Genomic DNA, 17,175 nt, shown 5'->3' with positions numbered 1-17,175 from the left:
AATTCGGTGTGATTGTTAACAGAATTAATCGAATAAAAAAAAACCCCATAACTTGCTTATTATCTTACATTTTTGTAATCATGAAAATGAATTATTTTATGAATTTTTCTAATATTAAAGCCCACTTTAATGTGTGGTATTATAGATCAAAGTAGTTAATGACATCTACGATTTTTTTTAAAAGAAGATGTGAATATACATATATACATATGATTTCCAATATTGCAAAAGCACACTTCAAGGGAAGGGAATTATTTCATAATTTAAAAATAATAATAATAATAATAATAACCATCCGACTAATAAATCACACCAACCTTGATGTAATTACAAATCATATTTCAAAAATATCATCTTGTTAATGCATATAAAGAGTAGGACTTTCGTAGTTTTCAAAAAAAAAAAAAAACATGAAGATATCTTACTCCACTATCACATAGCTCCGTGCACAAGACTGAGAGAATTAAATAAACAATGTATCTTATGGTGAATGTAGACTTTCGTAGTAGACTCGAGCATATATTCCCTCACGGCCAAAAATTTTGTGTTTCCATTCTTCTAGTATATCAATATTCCTCTCGTTGTAAACTTGAAAATGGCCCGTAGTTGAATTTGATGCCATAGTAATACTTTTCCTTTCTCTACTTAAAGAGAATACCTTCCTTTCTTGAGTTACCAAATCTAGAGATACGAAGTATGCTACTCCAACATGATCCGGTTCCAAACCATCCCAATCACAGTCTACAAATGCAAGCAATTCACCATCCACATTCCAAATTCCTATTGGTGTCGAATGTGAAAGATTATTATATATATTGAATTGAGCGCAATCTATGCTTGCTTGATAACGCCAATTAGTATTGTCGTCATTTTCAATCATTAACCAAATATCAATAATGCATTCAAAATTCTTGTAATTACTCACAAGTAAAGCAACAGTCTCATTCATTATTGAGACGGTACACAAATTAGATGGCAACTCAATCGTCCCAAACACCTCATCATTCATGTCAAACCAAATCAAGCATTCATCATTGATGAAGTATTCATCATCGTCGTAATACCTTTCGTGGGCCCGCCAATAGTGCCTCCCTTTTAAATAAAAATCATTGAACGAAATATCTCTACAAGATATAACCGGATTAATTTGTCTCAAACTCCAAGAATCACTATGATCTTTACTATAAACCATTGTGATTTGGTGAATAGTACTGCCATCTAAAGAACAAATATCTAATAGTATGACAACCTTCCAAGTCATGTTGTTAGAAATTCCAAATCCAAAATGGTTATATACACCTGCATCACAAGGTGCTCTGTAAGGGACGGTAACCGAGGGTAAGACTTCAGCTTTCCTAATGGATGGATTCCATATCAAAATATCATAAACAAGGTATTCATCAGGTTTAAGTCTAAAATCCTTGGTCGAAATCAAGCATAACATACCTTTACAACACTTAACCGACACCACTCTTGAGGTTGGGGTTCTTGGGATGTCTAAGTATATGCATCCAATCTCATTATCCTCAAATTCTTTGTAAAGCAAATAATATTGTTTAGCATTCCAACCAGCCTCATCCCAATAAGCCTCTAAAAGAACACAATCGGTTTTTGCTTTGCTGATCTCATAGTGTTTGTTCATGAAGTGGTGATCACTTTTTATCAAATCATAGAAAAATTTAGAAACACACTTAAATCGCATAAGAGACTTTACCGGTAATCTCGATAAAATATCAACCACCATATCCCTTGGCAATTTGCAATTCTCCATCGAGATCGAGTAGTTTCAAAGATGGAACAATTCAATGCTTCTAGCAATTAGGGAAAGATCTGAGAACATATATAGGGATGATCGAATAAGGTTTGGTGTATTTGAGTTGTAATACAACTGCTACGCATTACTTATATTAGGTTATAAAACTGAATCCGAGCAAGGGGCGGATCGGATTACAAATTTTCCCATTTTTCAATATTATTATTTACTTAAAGATAATCATAAAATTATTTTGGGTATATCTGCTTTTTAAATTCAAAACTCAAAAGAGATTAGCAAAAGAGAAGATAACCAGAAAAAAAAATATGGAGGATATGTTAGCAATTAATTTGCAATGTCTATTTTACCTTCATCATTCATACTATTTTTTTCATGTTTTTTCACACGACTACACGATAGTATTGTTTGGCAATTAGCGATTAGCAAATTATGTTAGCGGATTGTAATAATGGATTTGACTAATAAATTGTATCAATGATTTGTAAAAAGATATTTAATAAAATTAATTGTTTAAATTAAAAGTTAACCAGTAAAATGACCTAAAGGTATACACATGGTTATGCTCCATTAGTTTTAGCCTTTAAGGCTCTTTATTAAAGCAACATTACAATTTTTTTTAAGAAATATATAAATAAGGGTGTTTTGAAAAAAGATGACTTTTTTCCCAAAATGTCAATCCCAAATGTTGCCCAAGGCAACTTTTGTGTTCTCATCAATTTGAAACAAATCATTGATTTACCGAACGGTTATTTTAGCGTTTTAACAATGATCAATGTTAAAGTTGACAGATCTGCCAAAATTTTAGTGAATCTGCCATTAACCAAACATGACCGACATCTAGTATCTCAACTCTATGAGACTATTTTAGATTCGATTAAGGAATTTTACATTTATAGGGTGTGCGTTGGATAAATATTGCATTGTGACTCTATCTGATAAATGATCACAAAAAAAAAAATCAACTTAAATTATTTATAATTGACCGGCTCAAATCACCTACTTGAATAGGATTATCCCTCAAAAAAAATATTATATTTGTGGCATATTATCAATAATGTTGGTACATTACAATTCATGTGTAAGTGTTTAATTGATTAACTTTTTGTAAATTATTTGTGGCATATTAAACCAACTAGCGACACATGTGAAGTTATGGACAACAAGCATTTTAGTTTGCAAATTCCAGATCTTTTTTCAATTTTCGAGTGTGTTTCACTTTCACAACAAATGTGACAATTTTTATTTTTTTTGGTAAATTCACGGATCTTTCTCCGTCCGTTTAATGGTCCGGGTCACCCAAATGTGACAACTTTAAAATGACATTAACTTGATTTTTCTTTTCTTTAATATTACAAAATTCAGAATAATTCCCTTGTCCTCAAACTTAACTTATCCCAACCCTTTCACATTTCTAACTTGCCCTTGAGAAAAGGGAGTTGGAAGGGAAGATGCACCCAAGGTGTTTGATTTAATGTCTCACCTAATGTAATCACCATGAGAATGGGGTTAGAATTTTGGTGGTATGCAATGTCCACGAGAGTGGCATTGTCATTGACTTGATTCCCTCACTTCGTTGCATTTTAATTATGGTTTGGTTTGGTTGCGGGGATGGAGATTTGTATATATTTCAAGAAGTAAGAATATGTGTACATTGTACAACAACTACATAGTGACTCATCTGCTTCGAAAAGCCCATTGGGGTAGTTGAAAGAATTGTAGAAATAGGGAGAGTTGAATCTCGCCATTTGGATTGTGGAGCACACTCGAGCCTGTACGTCGAGCTCTCAATGAGAGCACCAATGATGGATTTAATTAATCCGGGTGTCCCGAATTATTAAATCCAATTATTAAGAACGAATAACTGATATGAAAATGTAATAGCGAAATGATAATACCATAAGTCACGGAGACAAATTATATTGATAATTTGTGTTAATATATATTAACATAAATGTGCAGTCCAACTATTAGCTTAGTTGAAATGGAGCACATGTTTCAATTTGGTACCACCCGAAAAAAAAAAAAAAAGATTATTGTCCACATGTTGAGCATATAATATATAACATAAATGTGCAGTCCACCTTAAAAAGATTATGTGTTAACAGACACAACAACACACCATTGGGACTTCTAATATTTCTTTCTTTTTAGTATGAGTCTAAATTTACATTTAATTGATTGCACTCAAGTAAATAATGATCCGAGATGTGATTCCAATTTTCATGTTTATCAATACTGAGAAATAGAGGGAGCAGCTTAATAAAATGATTCTTGGTGCTTTTGATAAAGTCAAGAAAGAAGCCGTTTGAAAGGAAAAAGGGGCTACCTAGTGTCAAATAATACTTTGTGCGTGTATATGAGACATATCATATGAGAATCACATGTCTAGGAAAGACCAATTGCAGTCATCCGCGCACAATGCATGCATAAAAGTTTCCTAATAAATAAAAAATAGCAAAAATACAAAAAAAAAAAAAAATAAAATTATAGATGGAATTATAGGATGCATAATTAGTAATAAGAGACATTATTTTCTTACACACACTTTCAAAAATATTTTGAATTTAACATATAATTGAAGCAATAAGTTTTATATAGATATAGACTGTTTTATAATACTATCTTTATTCATTGAACATTTTTATTTTTCAAAAGTGATACTTAATAGCATTGATAAGAACTTGTAAACATTTATGTTTAATATCAAACATATGTATCAATAGGTAAAAGTACAAATGAATTCTATCATCCACCATTCATTTTAATTTACCAAAATTTAGTCTTACATTAAAAAAGAAAAAAAAAAACCAACCAATATCTTGATATCCTACAAGTTTGAATATAGATATATCATATTTGCTAAAATTTCAATCAATATTATTTTTGAGATTTTTTGGAGTATAAATATACTACTATAAATTATTATAAGTCAAGAAAGTTTGTGTATGCGAGCTGTTCTTGATGTTTATTCTGCAGCATCTGGTCAAAAAATAAATTATGATAAGTCAGCAGTGTGTTTCAGTACAAATGTTACTCAGCCAGTTCGCAATGATGTGGTTCAGATTCTTGGGGTTACAGAGGGCAATACTACGAGTAAATATTTGGGGCTACCTTCTTTAGTTGGAAGGAGGAAAAAAGAGATTTTGGGTTTTCTTAAAGACCGGATCCTGTCCCGGGTTCGTAGTTGGAATGTCAAGTTTCTATCTCGTGCGGGAAGAGAAGTACTTTTGAAGAATGTAATCCAGGCTATGCCATCTTATGCCATGATGGTTTTTCTATTACCAACAGGGTTATGCATGGAGATTGAAACACTTATGAATGAATATTGGTGGACTGGTGCTGTAGGTACGGGCAAGGGCTTGAGGTGGAGATCTTGGAGCGGACTATCGATTCCGAAAGCGGCTGGAGGCATGGGGTTTAGGAAACTTCATGAAATGAATTTATCCTTACTCAGTAAGCAAGCCTAGCGTATAATCACGAAACCCACATCATTAGTTGCACCTGTCTATAAGGCACGTTATTTTCCTAAATGTTCCTATTTTGATGCAGCTGCTGGGAATAACCCTTCATTTATTTGGCGAGGATTATGGGAAGTGCAAAACATTTTGAGACATGGTTGCCGACGTAGTGTGGGTAATGGCCTAGACACATTTGTTGGAAAGGATGCTTGGTTACCTGTTGATGATGAGCCGTATATTCAAACGCCAGTAGCAGAAGAAGTGTATAATTCTCCGGTTGCCACATTTTTTAATGATCAAGGTACGGCTTGGAATGTGAATAAAATTAGAAGCATATTTAATGATCGAGATGCTGGTTTAATTTTGAACATTCCCATTAGTTTGCGTAAACCACCAGACTCGTGGGTTTGGTATTGGGATCAAAAAGGGGACTACACTGTTAAGTCATGCTATAAACAGTTAATAGGCTTGGTTCGGGATGACCGACCTTGGACTAAATTATGGAATTTGCATGTACCGCCAAAAGTTAAAACCTTCTGTTGGCAGTTGGCCTCTTCGTTTTTGCCAACTATGGATGCCCTTCTGGTCGAAACATATCCACTGCTCATTATTGTGTCATATGTGCAGGGAAGTCAATGAAAGTGCCAGTCATATGTTTGCTAATTGTAGAGAAGCTGTCCGAATTTGGAATATGCTTGGCTTACCTGCATCTGTTCATGCAAATGGTAACAACATTACTGATTGGTTTTTTGGATATGTTAATGATTTGAATATTGATATGCTTTCTACATTTGTTATGGTGTATTGGGGAATGTGGGCTAGCCGTAATGATTATGTATGTTTGGAATCAATTAGCTTTTGATAGTAATTCAATGCTTAAAAAAGCTATGTCATTTTTAGAGAATTGGAAGCATGCAAATAATAATCCAGTGTACCATGGCAGTGCACCTGCTTCCAGCGTGAGATGGGTAAAGCCAGGAAATGGGAGAATTAAGCTCAATGTAGACGCTGCATTTGATAATACTAACAATGCAATGGGATTTGGATGGGTTCTACGAGATGACGATGGAAGGTTTTTGGCAGCGAAGAACATGCGTGTTATGGGTGCTTATACTGTTAAGGAGGCTAAAGCTGTCAGTTTGAGGAGGCCCTAAGTTGGGTTCAAAGATATTGGAATGGGTAATGTTGATGTTGAGATGGACTCCCAAATTGTTTTTCATGCTATTAATAGTTTATTCTTTAATTCTGCTTTTGGTCTTTTAGTTAATGACACTCCCAAATTGTTTTTCATGCTATTAATAGTTTATCCTTTAATTCTGCTTTTGGTCTTTTAGTTAATGACATTAAAGAATTGGCATCTTTGATTGACGATGTTGAATTCCACTTTGTTAAGCGATCTGCGAATTGTGCCGCCCACACTGTTGCGAGGGAGGCCTTTTCTCGGTCAGGTTGCGGAGAATGGTTTGACATTCCACCTTTTCTTGTAAACTGTTTGAATTATGATTTAATGAATTAAGTCTTTTTCTTCAAAAAATATATATATATATATATATACTACTATAAATACAATTACGGAGATTTATTATTATTATTATTATTTACTATTAGAAGTCATTAACATAAAAGGAAAAAAAAATTACATTAAATTGATAATCATTCTAGTCATTAATGTTAACCATTTTCGTAACAAATGTTATGAGAATTGAGTCATGTTAAAAAAGATAAAGGAGTACATTTGAAAAGTAAATGTAAGAGGTGCAATGAATAAAACATAAAAGTATAATCTATCAATGCAATATATATACTATATATCAACGTATTTTGGCTTTTACTATATTTGTTAAATACTTATGTAATGACTATTCTATTTCGATTAACTAACCAATTAACCGCAAAAAAATAAAAAATAAAAAATTGAGTTAATTAAAAAAAAAAAAGTTCTATCAATGGTTACGACATTTTTCAAATTTGACTAATTTGGTGTGATTGTTAACAGAATTAATCGAATAAAAAAAACCCCATAACTTGCTTATTATCTTACATTTTTGTAATCATGAAAATGAATTATTTTATGAATTTTTCTAATATTAAAGCCCACTTTAATGTGTGGTATTATAGATCAAAGTAGTTAATGACATCTACAATTTTTTTTTAAAGAAGATGTGAATATACATATGATTTGCAATATTGCAAAAGCACACTTCAAGGGAAGGGAATTATTTCATAATTTAAAATTTAAAAATAATAATAATAATAATAACCATTTGACTAATAAATCACACCAACCTTGACGTTATTACAAATCATATTTCAAAAATATCATTTTGTTAATGCATAGAAAGAGTAGGACTTTCGTAGTTTTCAAAAAAAAAAAAAAAAAAAAACATGAAGATATCTTACTCCACTATCACATAGCTCCGTGTCACAAGGTTGAGGGAATTAAGTAAACAATGTATCTTATGGTGAATGTAGACTTTCGTAGTAGACTCGAGCATATATTTCCTCACGGTCAAAAATATTGTGTTTCCATTCTTCTAGTATATCAATATTCCTCTCATTGTAAACTTGAAAATGGCCGGTAGTTGAATTTGAAGCCATAGTAATACTTTTCCTTTCTTTACTTAAAGAGAATACCTTCCTTTCTTGAGTTACCAAATCTAGAGATACGAAGTATGGTACTCCAACATGATCCGATTCCAAACCATCCCAATCAAAGTCTACAAATGCAAGCAATTCACCATCCACATTCCAAATTCCTATTGGTGTCCAAGCTGAAAGATTATTATATATATTGAATTGAGCACAATCAATGCTTGCTTGATAACGCCAATTAGTATTGTCGTCATTTTCAATCATTAACCAAATATCAATGCATACAAAATTCTTGGAATTACCCACAAGTAAAGCAATAGTCTCATTCATTATTGAGATTGTATACAAATTAGATGGCAACTCAATCGTCCCAAACACCTCATCATTCATGTCAAACCAAATCAAGCATTCATCATTGATGAAGTATTCATCATCGTCATAATACCCTACAGCCCGCCAATAGTGCCTCCCTTTTAAATAAAAATCATTGAACGAAATATCTCTACAAGATATAACCGGATTAATTTGTCTCAAACTCCAAGAATCACTATGATCTTTACTATAAACCATTGTGATTTGGTGAATAGTACTGCCATCTAAAGAACGAATATCTAATAGTATGACAACCTTCCAAGTCATGTTGTTAGAAATCCCAAATCCAAAATGGTTATATACATATGCATCACAAGGTGCTCTGTAAGGGACGGTAACCGAGGGTAAGACTTCAGCTTTCCTAATGGATGGATTCCATATCAAAATATCATAAACAAGGTATTCATCATGTTTAAGTCTAAAATCCTTGGTCGAAATCAAGCATAACATACCTTTACAACTCTTAACCGACACCACTCTTGAGGTTGGGGTTCTTGGGATGTCTAAGTATATGCATCCAATCTCATTATCCTCAGATTCTTTGTAAAGCAAATAATATTGTTTAGCATCCCAACCAGCCTCTAAAAGAACACAATCGGTTTTTGCTTTGCTGATCTCATAGTGTTTGTTCATGAAGTGGTGATCACTTTTTATCAAATCATAGAAAAATTTAGAAACACACTTAAATCGCATAAGAGACTTTACCGGTAATCTCAATAAAATATCAACCACCATATCCCTTGGCAATTTGCAATTCTCCATTTTCAGGCCCTTCGAGATCGAGTAGTTTCAAAGATCCAACAATTCAATGCCTCTAGCAATCGTCAATATGCAGTATTGGCGATGACGGAGATCTGAGAACATATATAGGGCGGGATGATCGAATAAGGTTTGGTGTATTTGAGTTATAATACAACTGCTACGCTGTTATTACTTATATTTAGGTTATAAAACTGAATCCGAGCAAGGAAATTTTCCCTTTTTTCAATATTATTATTTACTTAAAGATAATCATAAAATTATTTTGGGTATATCTGCTTTTTAAATTCAAAACTCAAAAGAGATTAGCAAAAGAGAAGATAACCAGAAAAAAATATGGGGGATATGTTAGCAATTAATTTGCAATGTCTCTTTTACCTTCATCATTCATACTATTTCTTTCATGTTTTTTCACACGAGTACACAATAGTATTGTTTGGCAATTAGCGATTAGCAAATTATGTTAGCGGATTGTAATAATGGATTTGACTAATAAATTGTATCAATGATTTGTAAAAAGATATTTAATAAAATTAACTGTTTAAGTTAAAAGTTAACCTGTAAAATGACCTAAAGGTATACACATGGTTATGCTCCATTAGTTTTAGCCTTTAAGGCTCTTCATTAAAGCAACCTTACAATTTTTTAAAAAAAATATATAAATAAGGGCGTTTTGAAAAAAGATGACTCTTTTCCCAAAATGTCAATCCCAAATGTTGTCCAATGCAGCTTTTGAGTTCTCAGCAATTTGAAACAAATCATTGATTTAACGAACGGTTGTTTTAGCGTTTTAACAATGATCAAGGTTAAAGTTAACAGATCTGTCAAAATTTTAGTGAATCTGCCATTAACCAAACATGACTGACATCTAGTATCTCAACTCTATAAGACTATTCTAGATTCGATTAAGGAATTTTACATTTATAACCACATAGAGTTTAAATTTAGTTTAAAATTAATGTTGTAGGGTGTGCGTTGGATAAATATTGCATTGTGACTCTATCTGATAAATGATCACCAAAAAAAAAATCAACTTAAATTATCTATAATTGGCCGTTCATATCACCTACTTGAATAGGATTATCCCTCAAAAGAATATTGTATTTGTGGCATATTATCAATAATGTTCGTACATTGCAATTCATGTGTAAGTGTTTAATTGATTAACTTTTTGTAAATTATTTGTGGCATATTAAACCAACTAGCGACACACGTGAAGTTATGGACAACAAGCATTTTAGTTTGCAAATTCCAGATCTTTTTTCAATTTTCAAGTGTGTTTCACTTTCACAACAAATGTGACAACTTTAAAATGACATTAACTTGATTTTTCTTTTCTTTAATATTACAAAATTCAGAATAATTCCCTTGTCCTCAAACTTAAAACCTTATCCCATTTCGATACACCGTACATGAGAGCATATTTCATAAATTATTATATCATTTTAGGTGTAATTTGTTGAAAAGTTTGAATCTTTAGCCGTTTAGCAGAGACCCAAATATGAATCTGTTAGAACAGCCGATAAGGAGTTCGATAGAGTTAACGTTGTGGAGATGTAAAGACAGTAAAAAAGCAAAAGAGGTAAAAAATCATTCTGTCTTTACTCATTCTGTGGGAGCCATATAATAAGAATGGATCAAAGATTTTTTTACTTTTCTACGGTTCTTTGAATCTTGATCTCTGAGACCGTGTTCTACCGACAGTTTACTACCAAGTCAAGAATTCCCAGACTGGAAACCTCGTACATCGGAATTAAAGGACCCCAGGTTTTAGTTTCTTCGCACGTTTTAAGAAGATAGTATTTGCTTGAGTCTTGAGACCAATTTTTCTGCTACTGAATAGATATAGTGAGAAATCAGTGTTAGGGTTTTCAGGTTTTTTTGGTTTTAGGGATCACTGCAAGTCTGCAACTGTGATTCTTCTCTGTGGGACACTGTTTCAAGATTCTTCCCCACTTAGCAGAGCTTAAGGTGGTCGGATTGGTGGTTTTCTGATTCAGTGGATGCCATTGGTATGAAGCTCTGTCCTCCTCAGCTGATCTGTGATTGAAAGTTTGAGCTTTTTTGTTTCTGGGATTGGGATGTTTATTGTGATTTGTGAAGATATTTGCAATAATCTCTGAATTTTGCTGTCTTTTTTGGGTATAAATGGGGGAAAGGGGAGGGTATAAAAGGTAGGATTCTTCATTCTTGTATAGTTTGTATGATTTGTGTGTTGTTCTTGGTTTAGTAATCTAGGATTTAGGAGTTGACTCCTTGTCTGGTTTATTATGGTATGTTGCAGCTTTTGTGTGTTTTATTATGTTAATTGCAAACTAATCTTGTTTGAAAGCTTATTTTATTGATAGGAAACATGAAAAGATGTCTCTTTTTTTTTTTTGGGTATGTTTCTAAATAAATCTGAGTATTGAGATTAGTGGATGGAGATTGTGGCGGTTTCTTGCTTCCTCTCGATCAGCATTTGTTGTTTGTCACTTTGATTGTACGAATGTAATTGTTGTTGAGTTATGCCCAAATTTTTCCGCTTTTGCAGCGTATATATATATTGGTTTCTGTGTGTAATAGTATTTTTCATGTTTATGACTCTATCATGGACCAAATTATTTTCGGTTTGGAAATTGTGTGGAAATATTATACATTAGCGAGATAACAAAATTGTGTGGAAATATTATACATTAGCGAGATAACAAGTGGAAATCATCTATGCCTATGGAAACGTTTCAGGGATGCTATGGCGAACAAAGTAACCTCGGGTGATAGTCGGACTAGGAGCTCTGTGTCGATTTTTATAGTAGCCGGTCTCTGTTGTTTCTTCTATTTGCTGGGAGCGTGGCAAAGGAGTGGGTTCGGGAAGGGAGACAGCATAGCGTTGGAGGTGACTAAGACGAGTAAAGATTGCAACATCTTGCCAAGTCTCAATTTCGAGACGCATCATAGCAGTCGAGCTGGCAGTATCGATGAGTCTGAGTCGAAAGTGAAAGAAATTCAGCCTTGTCATCCTCGCTACACCGACTACACACCATGCCAAGATCAAAGGCGGGCTATGTCCTTCCCGAGGGAAAATATGATCTACCGAGAAAGGCACTGTCCTCCTCAAGAAAAGAAGTTGCATTGCCTTATCCCAGCGCCTAAAGGATACGTAACCCCGTTCCAGTGGCCAAAGAGTCGAGATTATGTTCCTTATGCGAATGCACCTTACAAGAGCTTGACGGTCGAGAAGGCCATTCAGAACTGGGTTCAGTATGAAGGGGATGTTTTTAGGTTCCCGGGAGGGGGAACGCAGTTTCCTCAAGGAGCAGATAAATACATTGATCAGCTTGCTTCGGTGATCCCAATTAAAGACGGGACCGTTCGTACTGCGTTGGATACTGGTTGTGGGGTATGTTTCCTGCACAAAAATGCCTAAATATGTCGACTCAATTTTTTTCGGACATTTCTGACCATGCCTGTCATCGTTTATAGGTTGCGAGTTGGGGTGCGTATCTTTGGAAGAGGAATGTTATAGCCATGTCCTTTGCTCCGAGAGATTCACATCAAGCTCAGGTCCAGTTTGCCCTTGAAAGGGGTGTGCCCGCTGTTATTGGTGTACTCGGGACCATCAAAATGCCATATCCATCTCGAGCATTCGATATGGCTCACTGTTCTCGTTGCCTAATCCCATGGGGTGCTGCATGTAAGAATTTAAGCTCAAATAAACAGTGCACACTAAAGAAAGACCCGAACTTTATATGCATTTCATGTTTTAAGTCCAATTCGAGTTTTTTATTTGCACACTTTTCACCTTCCTTTTGTTGTCGAGTTTTTATGCATTTCATGTTACTCGGTACCCTTTCAGATGGAATCCTCATGATGGAAGTTGATCGAGTTCTTAGACCCGGAGGCTACTGGGTGCTTTCCGGCCCGCCTATCCATTGGAAGGCTAACTACAAAGCCTGGCAACGTCCAAAGGAAGAACTTCAAGAAGAACAAAGGAAAATCGAAGAGACCGCTAAACTTCTGTGTTGGGAGAAGAAGTCTGAGAAGGGCGAAATTGCGATTTGGCAGAAGAGGATGGATGTCGATTCGTGTCGGGCTGCACAAAAGAAGTCCAAAGCTACTTTTTGTCAATCTGCAGATCCAGACGACGTTTGGTATGCGGTGCACTTGGTATTTTTTTAATTATATCTATTGTGTATGTCTCATATGTACTATGGGCACATTGCTGAACCACGTAACTCTTGTGTTCTTTACTTTCTGCCATTGTTATTGATTCTTGTTCTCGTTAATCTCAACAATATCCACCCCACATTCTGATATATATTGCTCTTCCTTTAATCAGGTATAAGAAAATGGACGTATGTGCATTATAGCCCTCCCTATCCAGACCGGCTTTTTACTAGTCTACCGATAACAATGGCCGTCAATAAGTTTCTCGATCAGTCGATCTAATGTTAAAGAAGCAACATGGGATGCAAGTGAGAAGCAATAAGATATTTGCTTGAGGCCATGGAGTGAAACGATTGATTTTAAGAAGAAATAGCGAGTTCAAGAGAAAGCGGTTTTCAGCTAAAGTGTAAAAGAGTACGGGGAGTGATCAATTTACCTGGAGGAAGGTCAGAAGCAAGATAACCCCGGAGTTCCAACACGCATGAATTGTGATTGGAGTGAGAAGATTTCGTGTTTGAGCATATGAAAATCCCAGAGCAGTCCCTGAATATATTTGACACCGTGAGTTCGGGATGACCGATTGATAATGGTATAAAAAAACCACCAAATCGTATTGCAGATTAGCTTCTTAAGTATAATGCTTGTTAAAAGCTGCTTTTAACAATATGAAAATCGTTAAATTGTTAGGAACAGCCAGATGCTAAAACAAATACCGAGTACAAAAAGCTGAGGAAATTCTCCTGGAGTTAGATGTGCAACAGCAAATACAGAGGCGCTGAGAAGGATGGACAGCGGTGTAGGCAGCCTGCAAAGAGGGGCAAACAAAAAGAGCGTTGAGGAATCAACTACCCCACAATGGTCACCGTAAAATCACCCGAGATCCATTAAACCAGTTTCCATCTTCATATGAAGAGCTTTGAATTGTATGTATATGTCCGGTTTACTATTCATTGGTCAAATCAACTTCAGACAAGTCTCATTAACTGAACCAGACACATAAAATGGGACAGAAGGAGTAATTATTAGAATATAAAGACCGAAGAATACCACTTAGTCAGGGAGACCATAAGAAACCCTCTAAAAATAGTCTCCTCAAGAATTGGAGCAAGGACGCCCGTAATGCCCAACAGACTTGCAGTGCTACATTAAAAACAACAATTGACGCTTTAGGTATGGAACCCGCTTCATAAAATGGTATTGTCTTACCAAAAATATAGCACATAAAACTCGGGATACTCTTTGATAGCAATACCTGATAGTTGAAGAGCCAATCAACGGAAGCAAGCGAACAAGAGCATCAGTCTGAAACAAGTGCCAGTAATAAGTCACATATCACTTTATCAGTTAACCATCAATAGCATGAACACTCTATGTTCCCTTTCCCGGGCAATAAGTTAATTTCCCTAATTACTTTTTTCATTCCTTTTAATAGTATATATGCACGAAGCATGAAATCATTCAATTAAAGACTTCAAGTATAGCGGATCGACTTATAACCTCTCTCTGTGGGGGCTCGCTATTGAGAAAAGACGTTGCAACTCCCGTCAATGCAATAGCAATCAGCGTTCCAACAAGACCAATCGTTGCCCACAACAGCCATCCTCTTTGAAAATCGAAAGGCTCCCTCCAATCTGAAACACTAATAGCAAGTACTCAAACTAGTGAAATAATCTCTTGACCATTGGGAGTAAAACCCCCACACCATAACTGATAATGTATCACATAACTATGATCAGTTAAACGTTCGATAAAGCAATTACCATATCGATATATTTCATTAGGAAGTGGCTGAGACGACTTGGTGAGAGTATAGAGAACTCCAAGCACAACAACAGTTGTAATACTGCATAGATAAATAAGGATCGAGATAGAACCAAAAACCTTAACCAAATTGACAACAAACGAAAACATAGACTGAAACAAACAGCCCGTACGATTGGTCAAGAAACAAAATTTCTGATTTCTCATCCAAGCTTAATGTGTCAACTTCAATTCCCAAATATTGTATGGCTGCTGTTTCTATTAGCCCTGTCAGAACAAAACTGACTGAGAATCAATTAGTCTTTCCCAAAANACCCCACAATGGTCACCGTAAAATCACCCGAGATCCATTAAACCAGTTTCCATCTTCATATGAAGAGCTTTGAATTGTATGTATATGTCCGGTTTACTATTCATTGGTCAAATCAACTTCAGACAAGTCTCATTAACTGAACCAGACACATAAAATGGGACAGAAGGAGTAATTATTAGAATATAAAGACCGAAGAATACCACTTAGTCAGGGAGACCATAAGAAACCCTCTAAAAATAGTCTCCTCAAGAATTGGAGCAAGGACGCCCGTAATGCCCAACAGACTTGCAGTGCTACATTAAAAACAACAATTGACGCTTTAGGTATGGAACCCGCTTCATAAAATGGTATTGTCTTACCAAAAATATAGCACATAAAACTCGGGATACTCTTTGATAGCAATACCTGATAGTTGAAGAGCCAATCAACGGAAGCAAGCGAACAAGAGCATCAGTCTGAAACAAGTGCCAGTAATAAGTCACATATCACTTTATCAGTTAACCATCAATAGCATGAACACTCTATGTTCCCTTTCCCGGGCAATAAGTTAATTTCCCTAATTACTTTTTTCATTCCTTTTAATAGTATATATGCACGAAGCATGAAATCATTCAATTAAAGACTTCAAGTATAGCGGATCGACTTATAACCTCTCTCTGTGGGGGCTCGCTATTGAGAAAAGACGTTGCAACTCCCGTCAATGCAATAGCAATCAGCGTTCCAACAAGACCAATCGTTGCCCACAACAGCCATCCTCTTTGAAAATCGAAAGGCTCCCTCCAATCTGAAACACTAATAGCAAGTACTCAAACTAGTGAAATAATCTCTCGACCATTGGGAGTAAAACCCCCACACCATAACTGATAATGTATCACATAACTATGATCAGTTAAACGTTCGATAAAGCAATTACCATATCGATATATTTCATTAGGAAGTGGCTGAGACGACTTGGTGAGAGTATAGAGAACTCCAAGCACAACAACAGTTGTAATACTGCATAGATAAATAAGGATCGAGATAGAACCAAAAACCTTAACCAAATTGACAACAAACGAAAACATAGACTGAAACAAACAGCCCGTACGATTGGTCAAGAAACAAAATTTCTGATTTCTCATCCAAGCTTAATGTGTCAACTTCAATTCCCAAATATTGTATGGCTGCTGTTTCTATTAGCCCTGTCAGAACAAAACTGACTGAGAATCAATTAGTCTTTCCCAAAACTGAATGGCACAACAAAAACATTTATGTACCTTCCCACTAATAAGAGTGGAGCATAACTTAAAAGTGGATTTAAAAAGATAAACTTTTTCTTAAAGTTAGAATTAAAGATTCAATCAGGGGTTAAATATACACCTTAGTCCACAGGCAAGTGAAGAAAGTGAAATAGTTTGCCAATTCCATGGCACATCCCACCTTCTTAAGATTGGCCACTTAGGTCCACTTCCCTGCAAAGAAACCAATCAGAGTGTGTTTGGTAGCCAGAAAATTCGAACTTTCCACAGAATAAAAAAGATGAAAAAATTATTCTCAAGTATTATGCAATCTTTGACTTAGTAAAGTTTGAGTCAATGGAATCAAATTCCATAATATTAAGTAAATCCTAAAATCCCACCTGGGGAGGTAAAATTCTTTTTTTTTTAAGTGACTGAAAATCTACCAAATTTATTCAATTATGTATTTATTCTTTTTGGCGTCAGATTAAAATTCTCTTATAAATATAAGAAATTTGTTCCTCCCACGGTACAAAGAATAACTACACTATTTATTTATCTGTTCATGACTATTTTTTCAACCTATTGAAGCACAAAGAGTCACACCTCCTACACTAATTTATCTGTTCATAATTACTTTCTAAACCTATTGAAGCACAAAGAGTTAATACCACTCCCCACTAAGACTCAAGCCCATGATCTCCCATATTAGTGAATCACTTCGTACCACTAGACCACAAGAGTCACTGGAAATTTATTTATTAAACTCTAAATTATTCGTTA

The 17,175-nt window shown here is 34.9% G+C and overlaps 5 protein-coding genes across 5 annotated transcripts in view; 1 reads left to right on the top strand and 4 right to left on the bottom strand.

The window, feature by feature from the left end:
• Positions 1 to 481: 481 nt before the first annotated feature.
• On the bottom strand, positions 482 to 1,771 carry LOC116024448 (F-box protein At1g30790-like). Its single transcript, XM_031265341.1, has one exon. The coding sequence runs from the start codon at positions 1,769 to 1,771 to the stop codon at positions 482 to 484; it is 1,290 nt and encodes a 429-aa protein (XP_031121201.1).
• A 5,918-nt stretch (positions 1,772 to 7,689) lies between these two features.
• LOC116024447 (putative F-box protein At3g47150) lies at positions 7,690 to 8,958 on the bottom strand. Its single transcript, XM_031265340.1, has one exon. The coding sequence runs from the start codon at positions 8,956 to 8,958 to the stop codon at positions 7,690 to 7,692; it is 1,269 nt and encodes a 422-aa protein (XP_031121200.1).
• Positions 8,959 to 11,520: 2,562 nt separating this feature from the next.
• Positions 11,521 to 15,228, bottom strand: LOC116024445 (membrane-embedded CAAX protease MroQ-like). Its single transcript, XM_031265338.1, has 9 exons — positions 15,219 to 15,228; positions 15,036 to 15,147; positions 14,862 to 14,944; positions 14,599 to 14,732; positions 14,354 to 14,403; positions 14,149 to 14,241; positions 13,815 to 13,906; positions 13,538 to 13,644; positions 11,521 to 13,027 (listed from the first exon to the last, which is right to left on the bottom strand). The coding sequence occupies exons 1-9, from the start codon at positions 15,226 to 15,228 to the stop codon at positions 12,944 to 12,946; spliced, it is 765 nt and encodes a 254-aa protein (XP_031121198.1). The 3' UTR covers positions 11,521 to 12,943.
• On the top strand, positions 11,687 to 12,815 carry LOC116024446 (probable methyltransferase PMT2). Its single transcript, XM_031265339.1, has 3 exons — positions 11,687 to 12,334; positions 12,418 to 12,653; positions 12,791 to 12,815. Exons 1-3 carry the CDS (start codon positions 11,687 to 11,689, stop codon positions 12,813 to 12,815), a joined length of 909 nt encoding a protein of 302 aa, XP_031121199.1.
• The window catches only part of LOC116024444, a gene marked incomplete at its 5' end in the record, with an annotated part of 11,267 nt that continues 9,294 nt past the window's right edge, over positions 15,203 to 17,175 (bottom strand). Inside the window, 6 exons of the mRNA XM_031265337.1 lie at positions 15,203 to 15,468; positions 15,581 to 15,630; positions 15,826 to 15,959; positions 16,089 to 16,171; positions 16,263 to 16,370; positions 16,535 to 16,626. Of these exons, the coding sequence (XP_031121197.1) occupies positions 15,351 to 15,468; positions 15,581 to 15,630; positions 15,826 to 15,959; positions 16,089 to 16,171; positions 16,263 to 16,370; positions 16,535 to 16,626 (585 nt within the window). The remainder of the gene's footprint in view (positions 15,469 to 15,580; positions 15,631 to 15,825; positions 15,960 to 16,088; positions 16,172 to 16,262; positions 16,371 to 16,534; positions 16,627 to 17,175) is intronic.

Source organism: Ipomoea triloba, chromosome 7, assembly GCF_003576645.1.
Source record: "Ipomoea triloba cultivar NCNSP0323 chromosome 7, ASM357664v1".
In the NCBI taxonomy this organism is placed as follows: domain Eukaryota; kingdom Viridiplantae; phylum Streptophyta; class Magnoliopsida; order Solanales; family Convolvulaceae; genus Ipomoea; species Ipomoea triloba.
This window is presented reverse-complemented; position numbering and strand designations above follow the sequence as displayed.